The sequence below is a fragment of the Delphinapterus leucas genome, chromosome 14 (assembly GCF_059928025.1).
Source record: "Delphinapterus leucas isolate spDelLeu-1000000601 "Yukka" chromosome 14, BTC_Dleu_Yukka2, whole genome shotgun sequence".
In the NCBI taxonomy this organism is placed as follows: Eukaryota; Metazoa; Chordata; class Mammalia; order Artiodactyla; family Monodontidae; genus Delphinapterus; species Delphinapterus leucas.
The window spans coordinates 88,524,816-88,537,500 of NC_143142.1; the positions used below are offsets into that span (position 1 = coordinate 88,524,816).

Consider the following 12,685-nt stretch of genomic DNA (forward strand, 5'->3'; position numbering starts at 1 on the left):
CCGCCCTCCCCCACCAACACACGTCCCTTCCTCTTCCCTCCTCTTCTCTTTGCCACTCTTTTGCCAGGAGAGTTCCTGGCCCGCTCGCCCCAAAACCTTGGCTGCGAACTTTTCACTGCCGAGCGCCTCTGCGCCGGATGCGAGAGCGTCCCCAAAATGCTTGCAGCAATTGCCAAAGTTGACAGCGCACTAGCGATACAGACCTTTCTCCCCACAGCTTAACTATAAAAGCCCTACCGTGGTGTGTGTGTGTGGGGGGGGGGGTAACTCTAGATTTCGAACATCTTTCAGATGTCATTTTTTTCTTTTCAAAAACAAAATTTCCTAAGTGAATACGCCTGCCACCAAACAGCAAAACAAAACCGACCTTCAGGGATTGGTTGGGAGGAGGGTGGCAAAAGTGGCGGCGGGGTCTCTTTGGAGATGATTCCAACCTGTGCACTTCCTTCCTCTGTATGATTTTCCTGCGCTTTTCCTGGAGCCCAAAGCTGTTGCTTCGTGAAACTTACACAATTAGAGGCGCGCGGGAGAACCGCGGCTGGGTAGCGGGAAGATTCTAGAACGGAAAAGCAGCCCTTGGAGAGCCGGGCGAGCGGCGCGGGGCCGGGGTCCAGCCGGGGCGGGGGATCCCCACTAGTCAGAGCCCCGCGCCCAGCCACGCAGGGAGATCGCAGCCCTCTGGGCGCCCGGGGCTGTGTGCTCGCCGGCTGTTCCCCGCCAGCACGCGACCCTGGGGGAAGCGCCGGGAGGCCATCTGTGCCAAAGCTTCGTATCAGACAGGGCCACTTGTGAGGACAAAAATTATAAATTTAGGAAATGAAAAAAGACACGCTGGGGCGAGGGCACAGGCGCAGGCTCTGCGGCGACGGGGCCTGGAGCACATCCCAGCAGCCGCTCGCGATGGAAGACACGCGCGGGAATGAGCGCGCGGGAGTGGGCGAGGGCGCGTGTGCACGTCTGCGGTGGGGTGCGCGCGCGGGGGCGAGGGCGCGTGCCTGACAACCCGCGAAGGTTGGGTGCGCGTGCGGGAAGCGCGCGGCGCCGGCTGCCCGGGGATGCTGGGCCGGTCCGAATGTGCGCTCCCCCTCACCTGCCCTCCCCCCACGTCGCCCCCGACAGTCCTAGAACACGGGGGGCCGCGCGCGGGACTTTTGTGGACTTGGAACTTTCAGTAACGCGGTCTCGGGGCACCCTGCGCCCCCTGCCCACGCCACAGGCGCCCCAGGACTGCACCCATCGGGCAAGGGAACTGGTGGGGGGGACACCGGAGCCCTGTCATCCCCTCCCTTCCCCTGGATTTAAGGAGCCGCTGGCGGCGGGGAGGCCCGGCGGGCGGGCGAAGGGCTGAGGCGGCCCCGGTGGCGGCGGCGGGCGGGGCGGGCGCTCAGGAGTCAAGGGGCCCGGGGGTGGGGGGGCGGGGAGACGGGGGTGGGAGCGGAGGGGAGGGGAGGGGAGGAGCCGCTCGGCCCGCGCAGCTTCCGAACCGGAAAGTTGGTCTTGCCGAAGTCCCGCCACCCCGGCGTGCGCACTCCACTCCGCTCCGGCCGCGAGCCTCCGGGCCGGGCCGGCCGCCGGGGGAGCCCGCGGAGGGGACACGAGCCCGGAGAGAAGGTCCGGAGAGAGGGGACACCAGAGCCTGAGCGGGGCCGGCGCGCCAAGAGCCGCCGCGGACGAGTGGAGGCGACCGGCCGGCCCTCCGCGCCCGGAGCGCAGGAGGCTCGGCGCCCGAGCAGCCCGGCGAGACAAAGGCGCCGGCCGGAGCCTTGCCCGCGGCCGCCCGCTCCGGGAGGGGCGGCGGGCGGTGGCGGGGGGGGGGGGGCGCGGCGCGGGGCGCGGGCGGCGGCGCAGACACTCTATAAAGGGGCGAGGCCGGCGCGCCGGCGGAGAGGCGCCGCGCGGGCGCCGCCAAAGTTTGCCGCCTGTGCCCGGGGCCAGGCGGCCGCCGCGGCCCGCGCCGCTCCCGGCCCGCCGGGCCGCACCGGGCGCCGAGGAGAGCGGAGCCCGCGATGTGAGGCGGCGCCGGCCGCGCGCCCGGGTCCCGCAGGCGCCGGCCCCTCCTCGCCGCGCGGCCGCTAATTGCGAGCGCGGCCTCATTTGCATAGGCCGCCCGAGTCCGCTGGAGGCCGGCCAATCGGCGCGGCCCTCCGCTAATGGCCATGCATTATTCACCAGCCTAATTGCTCAGCCCCATGCGCGGCCCGCGCAGCCGCCGCCGCCGCCGCCGCCCGCGCCCCGCGCCCCGCGCCCGCCCGGCCGCCCCGCGCCGTCCCCGCTGGCCGCCCCGCTGATGCCGCTTCCCCGCGCGGGGCCCGCGCGCCGCTAGCAGCATGTCTCGGCGCAAGCAGGCCAAGCCCCAGCACCTCAAGTCGGACGAGGAGCTGCCGCCGCCGGACGGGGCTCCCGATCACGGTGAGGGCCCGCGGACCGCGGCGGCGCCCGGGGGCCTGGGAGGAGCGCGGGCGGCGGGCGCCGCGCACCGGGGAAGTTCCCCGGCTCCTGCGAGCCAGTGTCTGCCGCGCGGCGCTCGGCCCCGGCGGGGACCCGGTCCTCCACCGGAGCGCGCGGCGCGGGAGTGCGGGAGAAGTAAACTTGGCTCGGCCGCCCGGAGTTGAGCTGCGCACGGAGGCGCCACGGCTCTGGGACCGCTCGGAGTCCGCGCTGACCGGCGGAGGCCGGCGGGCCGAGCCGGGCGCTGGCGGGAGGGGCCGCGCCGCCGCCTCCGCGCCGCCCCTCGCGCTCCCCGCGCCCGGACGCTGGGACCGGCCTCGGCGATCGCGGCGTCCCCAGGGCGGTCGCGGCGGCGGGGACGCGTCCGGGGCTCACTCACCACCGGACGCGGGCCGGGGAGGCCGCTGCCGGGACAGCTTTGTTAGGCGCCCGGCGCCCTGGCCGGTTCGCGCTCGGAGCGGGTCCGCCGCCCTGACCCCGGCTGGCCAGCGGCCGCCCCGTGTGCCCGAGGGCCGCGGAGCCCGCGGTTCCGGGCGAGCCGACAAACCAGTGATCCCATTCCGAGGAGAGTAGGAAGCCGGTGTCGCCTGGCCTTTCCTAATGGCCGCCTTGGGAATTAACCCCGGGGTGAGCTGCGCAGCGGCGCGGGGGGGTGGTCCTTGCACGCGGTAGGACCCCGGCACGTTTCTGGTGCCTCTCGGTTTTCTGGGGCCTCTTCCTGTTCTTTTGGAGGCGCCGCGGGCAACTCTGCAGCCAGCTGGCGGGTAGGAACTTCCTGCCCATCCAGGAGGGAAGGTAGGAGCCACGAAAGTTAGCGCTCGGCGAGGAGCCGGCTGGCCGTGGCCGCGCCCCAGCCCGGGAAGTTAGGGCCCCGGCCGCTCCGGCCTCCCGCTGCCCGCGGGTCCCCAGGGGGCGGGACGGGCGGCCGCGGCGCGATCGCGGGACGCAGGGCGACCCTCCACTGCCCCGGAGCCCGGGCATCGAGTAGTTTGTTCCCTACAAAATAGGCCGGCCAACTTTTTGGATTAACCTATTCTAAGTGGTTTAGAGCAGATACGCGTCTTTTCGCTTTGAGAATTAGCCTGCAGAAATAAAAAGTTGAAGAGTTTAGCGTGCGGTGTCGTAAAGTTTGCAAAAGCCGGTATACGTCCGCATCGGAATGGAGAACGGGAGTAAAGACTTCTTACGCGGCTGGGAATTCAGGAATTAAACAAAATTTGAGAACTCGTGAGGGTCTTTTTGTCGCAGCGGAGGTAAGGGAGTCTTATCTGTGTCGCCTGGTCACCCAAGATTAGAACGGGAGATATGCTAAAAAGAAACGCTTGCATATGGTGGGTAGATTAAGGACAAAGAATCTTTTTGTCATGGAAATGGATTTTTTTTTTGTTTTGTTTACTTCATCACATAGAATTTCTCACACTTGGTTTGTTTTCTATTGCCCTCAATGACTACATGATCAAATGAATGGATTTATTTCTGCCGAATGAGAAAGACAGTCTTTCCTTCAAAAGAACTACATTGCATCCCAGTGAGGAATTTTAAAGCTTTATTATTGTGGCTCCTGAATAGCTTAAAATCGGCTTTCACAGCCGCCCCAAAATGCAACAATGTAAATACTTCTCAGCTTTGTAGGGTCGTTATCAAAATGTGCAATGTCTCCTTTTATTAAAGCATATTTTAATTAATAGAGTAAAACCCCTTGTATTTAACAATTAACAAGCTGAGGCACTGCTATTCATTTTTAATTTCACTTCAGAAATGAGAGCGTGGTGAACCTCCTAGTGTAAGCGTGTGGAGGGGTCCAGAGCCCTTATTTGAAAACCTAAGATGGAGTAAATTATTCACAAGTTCTCTTTTGAATTCCCCTTGTTGTTACTGAATTTATTTAGGGGTGAAACACATTCAGGTTTTTTTTACCCACCGTGGGATTAAAGTTTCTGTCAGCCTGTGTTTTTCACAATCATTCAGAGTTGTAATCAAGATATTGCCACAGTTCCTGATCGTATTTTGCAACAGGCCAAAAATAGCCTGTCTGGGGCTGAGCCTTAGTCAAGTAGTGTGTTCCCTCGATTGTTCGGGCAAACTGTTTAAAAAATAGTTCTTTCTGATTTAATTATTCTGAAGCTGATTGTTCATGGAGCATAAAAGATAGTCTGTTCTCTCTTCACTTAAGGCATGTTCACGTATAGATTGCTCTGTTGTACTGACCATCATCAGGAGGAGAACTAAGTAAAATATTTTTTTTAAAGCTAAATGGTTGTGAAAACTAAATTACTCCAACGTGAATCAGATATTCTCCAAATTATATTCTGTTAAATGCAGTGGAAATCAACAGACTATGCATGAAGTTATAAGCGAGCTAAGTTAGGTTACAGTGTTTTAGAAACGAAGTAAATAATTCCTTTGTATTCCTTTGGATGTTACATGTTAATTAAAGCAGTAGATGCCCGCAATAAAATGGAAGGTTCTTGATAATGATATGAAACACAAATATTCTATGCAAAAATTTTAGTATAATATGGGGGGAGGCAGTCACATTAATTTACAGAAAAAGACTTTATTTCTTTAAAAAAAAAGAAATCTGACTATTATCTTTCAGGCTTTGGTTTTTAGGCAAGCAGTGAAAAGATAGCTGTCCAAAAATGCTTCAGTGCTCTCCAAACCTTATTGCAGGAATGAAATATGATGACATATGTAGAATGAGAAAAAGTGATAAAGATTTACGTTAAAGTTCTAAAGTTATCCTGTTGTAAAAATGTGTTTTAAGGATGACTGGGACTAAACTTACATTCCCACTAGGTACTATCTTTTAAAATTGCAAATTGTTTCATTCCTGTTTCCGAAAATTTAGAAATAAATGGGATGCAGCTTTCGGATTCAGTTAATTAAATGTATGCCACAATAAAGAAATCTTTTGAGCCAGCCGAATATTTTTGTTCTAAGAAAAATTAATTAAAACTTCTAATGACGGAACAGCACTTACACTCCTACTAAGAGCTTTAAAAGGTGTTTGTTGCTGTCCTTCACTGGATGAAATACAGCTTAGGAAAGATGCATTTTACTGCCCTTAGAAGGAAAGTATGTATTTAAGGAGAAACAAAAGGATATTATAATTTAAAGCAGTTTGCCATCCTGTATTTTGTTTGTTTTTATTTTCTGCCAACTCACAGTTACATGGCTATCTTAAAAATCCTTTTAAATGATCCTGTGATTTAAGACTTTACCAGTGGTGTTCATAGACCGTGTTTGAATTAAGGGGAAGAAGGCCCCCAGCCCTGGGTGAAGAGATCTTTTCTCTTTTATCTGTCTGTGCATGGTTTGCCTTCAGAGCCCTGGGCACTCACTCACACACTTACAATTCAGCATTCCAAAAGGAAACAATACAGAAGCCACTTTCTGACATCCCTAGGCAGACTGTTCTCTCTGAAACATGAAAGGTAAGGAGCAAGTTAAGCACGGAGGGAAAGGAAAAGAAGAATTTGCGAACGTTTATTTTTTAAATGACATTTAAAATCCTAACCTATTTAAAAATGCATAATTTGGTGGCCAATAAAAAGCATGCCAATTAATTCTCACCTTACAGAGAAAGAGCTGATTATGTTACAGTTAAGGGATTGTTTTTTTTTAGGCACATTTAAACTTCCACAGTCTACTCATAATGCAATATTTTTTGATCTGTTTAGAGCCAGAAAATGAAGAAGGTATGGGCCAACAGCAGGAATTACTTACCAAGCTGATTATGTTTTGTGTACAAGATGATGGCAAAAGGAGGCCAAAGTGGGTCAGATTTCATTTTCAAGTACAATCTCTAAGAGGCTTTGCCATTCACCCCGAGATAGCTCCAAGAACGTTTTCTTTTGGGGGGAATTCAGCAAAGGTACAGCCAAGGTTTCCGTTCTGTGTACTGACCACCAGTTAGAACTTAGCATTCTTAAATGTAAGTATTTTATTTACATGAAATAAAAACCTTCTTAACTGTCAATGAGGTCATGCCCCATCCTTCAATGCTGCATATAGTTTCAAGAAGGATAATTTTTAAATAATACTTATAATAGGAAGAGGTTTTGTTAGTTTTCATTTTCCTTCATGATTTCTTGACCAGTTGCTAGGATAAGAAGAGCATATCTTAGTCTTGTGAAGATGAGGGCTAATTCTACCACTGGTGGGACAGGTTTGTAGTTACAGCATATGTGAAGTTGCCACACACTTCGTATAAAATCAGGCATAAGTCAAGTCTGTGTAGAAATTGAATGTTTTACTATTACCTTACATAAACTTTTACATTTGAAAAAAAGAGCCCGGTCCTTAGATTTTTTTCTCTTGTTAAGTTGAACACCTTTATGACCTAAAGTGCAGTTAACTGTGTGATTCCCCAGCAAATAAGGCGAGTCATATCGCAGAAAGTGAGATATTAATTGAAATAATAAAATAATGCAATGGGCTCTATTTATGTTAGAGATTAGGATTTGATCTGTTTGTTGAAGGCAGGAGTTCTCTGGGCTGAACCATTGCCCACCAAAGAGACCTGAGGCTGCCAGGGTGGCGTCCAACTGCGCGGTGCCCTCCGTGGGCCTGTCTTTTCCGGTCATCCCAGATTCGTTATGCTAACCATCGGGGACCCCTCCCCTCCTAATTCCCGGGAAGCCTTGGGGCCCACACAGCGTCCAGCCTTGGTGGCCTGGGGTCTGTGGGAAGCAGGGCGTGCAGAGGGCTGGCAGCTTCCCACCCATCTCCGCGAAGGTGGGTGGTTCAGGGTGCTGCTGCGACAGACCTGCTGATTTAACCTTTGCCTGCTTCGCCCTGCCGGGGGTGGCCACTAGATGTCAAGCTCATAATACAATGAGTGCATCTGTGCTGTTGACCTTGGCAACAGGACTCACCAGTGTTAAGTGTTAACACTGGCTCCGAGTGCGGACTGGGGACCCACGAGTTTGCTCTGTGCTGCTCGGTTTATCAAATGCCCATCTAGTTCAGCACAAGTGTTTATAGTGCTCAAAGAGGGAGAGAGAACCGCTTTCTTTTGTGTGGCTGTTACATCTTGAACTGTTTAATTAACCCTGCAGGTGCCGTGGCGCTTGGTCTTCATTCGCCGGCATTCTCGGTCCTCTTTTCCAGAGCGCCCTCTTCACAGCACCGTTTGGTAATTGAGTTAGGGCTCTGCACAGGCAGAGCCACTAGCTTCAACCCCCCAGGGCAGGGCTTTTCCTGGATGATTTTTCGCATGTGTGTAAACTTCGCCCGTAGAAATGGAACAGTGCGGTGAGGTGATGACAAATCATGGAAATGATTTAATGACCTAACCCCGAGTGCAAGCAGTCCGAGGGTTCCAGTTGATCGGCGCCTTGTTCCCGGACACCGTGTAGTTCCTGCTGCTCTGGGGCTGTTTAGACCCAGGTGTTCATACGTCTAAGGGGCTTTGCTTATTTATGTGTTTTTATGCGCGGTGGATTTGAAAAGTGACGTGTCGAGGCCCGTAGGCGCTTCCGCAGAGGGGTGTCGTGGAGCAGCACGTTTAATTTCGTGTGTGAGTTTAAACCTCCGCCTCTGAACCGAAGGTGACCCTGCACAGACCTTGTTTTTCCCCCTCGGCGAGCTTTGATGGAAACTTTGCATTTGCCGCCGTATTCCAGGTTTGGGCGTTCTCGGTGAGGCACAGTGATACCCGTGTGTTCATCGTAAGCGAGGTTACAGCGTAACATGTGAGTGGAAGAACTATTGTGCAACCTTAAAGTGCAACAAACATCTTATTATTTGATGCAGCAGACAGTTAAAACAAGTGAACGTTGTGGCCGCTTTCCATCTGCGTGTGTCCATAAAGGAAACAGTGTTTGCCCTCCCCGGTGCATCACCCCACAGATGAAAAACCGCAAATGTTTCAAGCAGAAGACGTTTGGCGCCTGTGCCACAGGTGGTCCTTACTTAACAAATTTGAGGCGTGGGCCGCTGAGTCGGCGGAAGCGGCCTGCGGGCCAGTGCGGCTTGGGCGAGGCACGAGCGCCCTCCGCTGTTCCGCTCCGAGCTCACACGCTTGGAGGTCTAGGAAAAGGACAAAATTTTTCTGTAGCGTCTGGAATTTCGTCTACATTGTTAAACACAGTAGGGGTCTCTATTTGTCTCCTCCTGCTTCACAGCTTGGGCTCAGTATGTGATAATTCATCTTTCTTTATGGGATTCAAAGCTATCATAAGGAGTTAAAAAGAATTAATTTGCAAGAAAATAGTGTCTCCTAACAATTTGGGAAAACTTGAAAAATGGCTTCCTAGATTTTTAAGGGATGGAAAAGGCACGGGAGAAAGTAAGGTTTCCTTTCCTAGAGACCCACGTGGCATTTTCAAGTTACTGATTAAAGTGGAGAAGTTAACATTCCTTTTCCCGGTAAGGAACGTTTGCTTCTCTTTTCGTTAATTGTAAGGGATTTAAAATGCGTAGCAAGAGGGTGGCAGAATAAAGGTGAGAGTTTGGGCTTGATCAGCAAGATTATCAAACACCTGTTTACTGCCCTTTGTAATTCGGTTACTTATTTACAAGGCCCAGCCTCCTGGAAGGAGAGAATAAGAAAGCCTTGCTGAGAACTGCAGTTTGAATTTTTTAAAGAAAGCATCTTGTCTCAAATATTCTTATCTATGTTACAGGCACGCTTTTAACTCGTGGCTTTAAAAGATCATCGTGAGTGTAAACATTGTGTCCATCTTCTGCCACGTCGTTTTTATTTGGAAGGCCACATATGCTTTTGCAGGCAGCGAAGACATGATCCTTGTATAACATGATCCTTGTGTATTGTATAGCAGACCAGGAATCGGAGCTGAGAGAGCAATGGGAAGGGGATCCTTTCACACCCAGAGTTATCCTAAGAATAGGGACATTTTTGCTAAACGTTTTCTGCATTTTTTATCAGTCAGAAGGGAAAAAAATCATGTCATTTTAAGACTGCTGTTGAAGCTGTTTTTTGGTTGGAGGCCTCTCTGAAAGGCGATGGCGCCCTTTCCCCCTCCTGCAGCCCCAAGAGGCGGCACACTTACTCAAGAACGTTTGAACGGTGAGGCTTAGAAACCCTGGAAGTCTCAGGTATAAATAGCAAGTGTGGGGATAGCCGTAGAAACTAATTGCACATTTCCTCTCCACCTGAAATAGCTTCCTCTTTTAGCCTCCGTGCTTTTCGCTCCTCCTGACTGCGTTCAGGAAGACAGACTCGGCGTCACGTACAGACACCCGGCTCACAGCCATGGCTGGTACATCCTCGGTGTTAGCAAAGTAGAGAGTTCTTTCCAATACATCTTCTTCCTCGCATTGATAGCCAGAGAATACAGCAAAACTGTGTGGCACAGAAAGTAACCTCGACCAAATATTCCTGTTAACCAAGAAGGGAAGACTCTTGGCTAAGTTCTGTTACTGGGTGCATTGGTTGGCGTTTTTCTTCACTAGTTCTAAGAGAACCCTGGTGCACGGTAAGGCCCCCCGCCTGTTTACAGTTTGAAGTCTCTTTAGTTATCGAGGAGCCAGTATGCAAAAAGTAAATTATTTCGACATTAATGATAATGTTAACAGTGCTTGTTTTTCAGTTCCCCCTTTAAGGAAGAAAGAATTTTCCCATTGCATTGGAAATAAATTTCTCAAACCTTGTACTGTTGTTACAGTGGCTCATTGACGTGGTTTTACCTTGAAACAAAATTTTTTGAGCCATGTCAATAAATGGATATAATAACTTCTATTTTTAGAATGCAAAAGCCAGTTACAAATGTAAATTTAATTGAAAGGTAGTTGGATACATTCGAATCCGACATAATACTGGCTTAAAACAATGGCAGGATTAAGGGCTTTGGAAGTTGCATGATAAAATTTGGAGCTGCTGTCAGATCTCTCCTATATGGGTTTTCTAGTTATATAGAAAGCATTTTTTTAAAGATAAGTACTTCCAGATGAGCACATCTACACTGTAACACGATGCACGTAATCACTGTAACGAGAACTGCCATCGAAGCAAGTTATAACAACTTACTTTGCATCTCGCTCTCCTGAATGTGGCAGAAGGCCGCCGCTTTCACTCTGGACACAACTGCAGTCTTGCTGCTTCTGAAGAGCTGTGTCCCTAGTGAAACAGGCTCGTTTTGGTTCTCCCCTACCAACCAATTCAGTTGAAGTGCTTGTTGTTGTTTGAAAACATTCTTAAAATATGCACCCAAAATTTCAATTGCACACATGACGTATTAGAGGCTTTTCATTTGCATTCATTGTATTCAAGACTGTCTTGTGAAATTTGTGCTTCTCTGTAACTTTTATGGAATGCTAATCCTACTGAGATTTTGATCGTGAAACAAGTGGAAATAACAATTGAAGTGATCACGTTATGGTACTTCATACAGACCCCAGTAAGAAAAATTACAGGTGGTGATTCTAAATTATTTGCCCCCAATAAAAAATCTGAATTGTACTGAAGAATGTTTTTCCTTCGCTTATTGTAGTTTTTAAAACATGTTTCCGTTAAAAGGCAAATTTATTATGAAACTTGGGTTATAAAATCCAACAATTATTTGTTTTGTTAGGTTCATTAACATAATGAACTAACAGATCCAAAATGCCATTTTCACCCAATTTCCTCCCTTCGGTTTTGCTTTCCTTCTTCAATTTTAGAGGAATACAGTGGAGGCTTATTTTACTTTGACAAGAATATCTTCACTGTGTTTAGGTAACTATCAATTTGCGTTAAACAAAATGGCTTATTATTTGGTAAATAGTACTTAAATATTATTCTATGCACAGTTTCTACAATTGAGAAATAATTGTAATTTTGCTAACCTGCCAATGGGAGAAGAAGAAAATTACCTTCCCAACTTCCATGAGTTTGGAGGTGAACCCAAAATACTTAACACATGGAAAAAACCAATAGAAGCGTAAAAATTTATCTTTAAAGTAAATAGAGATTTCTTTGGGCTGCTTAAGACCTGTGAGAAAAGTACAGTGTAAAATAAAAGTCCTGTTTCTCTATTTCACACGCCACAGTTGTTACAAAGAAACTCTGGGAAATGTTCCTCTGTAAAGATATAATTTATTTATAATTAGTTAATTCTTCCAACAGTCAACGCACTTTCAATGATCCAGAAGTCAGCCTAATTTTGAAGCATTTTCTCAGTGAATTGTCCCTAGCACATATTCCATATGAAAAAAAAAAGTATTCTTTTATAGCACAGGGAACTATATTCAATATCTTGTAATAATCTATAATGGAAAAGGATCTGAAAAAGAATATATAAAACATAAATAAATATATATATATATAAATTTACTGAATCACTTTGCGATACATCTGAAACTAACACAACATTGTAAATCAACTGTACTTCAATAATAATTTTTAGGAAAAAGAAAAAGTATTCTTTGGACAAAATATACACTGTGTTTGTGTAAAATTTTAAATGTATGTACCATGTGAATGCTTTTGTATACCATGTAAGTTACACATTTTTCTCCTCTAAGGAATAAATGTAAAAAACATTTCAAGAAATTAGCAATATTTAATTTCTTGGTGTTTTTCTTTTTAAAAAGTATTAAAATTAAAAAGCTCTATGAAGAGTACGGCAGGCCTTCTAGATCATAGCTTTAAAGTGTTAAGTTATAATTAATAATTACACTAGTTAATGATGTACTGTAACACGGCTTCCAACTTGATTGCTTGGTGCAGATGAACTTTTTTTTAATGGCCACTTACGTTTTTAATATGTGGGTCTACAGGAGAACATTCCACTATTGTAAAGAAATTTAAAAGTAGAGATTCTTTGCATTGTGTGATCATTTTTAAACTACATAACTAAAATTTGAGATAGCCCCTGTTTCCTTATCGGTCATTAAGAAATTATTTACGTGAAGAGTTGAGGGGTTTTTCCTGCCCTGTTCCATAACCTTTGCAGGTTTCAGATGAGTTTTTGCATACATTGAACAAAGTTAAGTACTCCGAGTATTTATTTTGTTAACGGTCCTATCTGCAGTATAAATCAGCTGTGTCTTTGCTTCCAGCTACATTCAACCTCATTACAGACACCTATTACATTCCTCCCTCATACAGTAATGAGACTTCTTGCAGTCTGAGCTTCAGCACCGAATTCAGTTTAAAAGTCTAGCAGGTCCTTATGGGCTGCAAGCTCTAACTTCTTTTCCCCTTCAAATGGTTGAGCCAGTTAAGAAAATGCTAATTGAACACTGCTAATAATTTTTTAAAGGCAAGTATAAATTACCTGGAAATAGC

The 12,685-nt window shown here is 48.4% G+C and overlaps 1 protein-coding gene across 1 annotated transcript in view; it reads left to right on the plus strand.

Annotated features, from left to right (window-relative positions):
- Positions 1-2,238: 2,238 nt before the first annotated feature.
- The window catches only part of SALL3 (spalt like transcription factor 3), a 19,774-nt gene continuing 9,327 nt past the window's right edge, over positions 2,239-12,685 (plus strand). Inside the window, exon 1 of the mRNA XM_089895349.1 lies at positions 2,239-2,409. Within this exon, the coding sequence (XP_089751475.1) occupies positions 2,328-2,409 (82 nt within the window). The 5' untranslated portion in view covers positions 2,239-2,327. The remainder of the gene's footprint in view (positions 2,410-12,685) is intronic.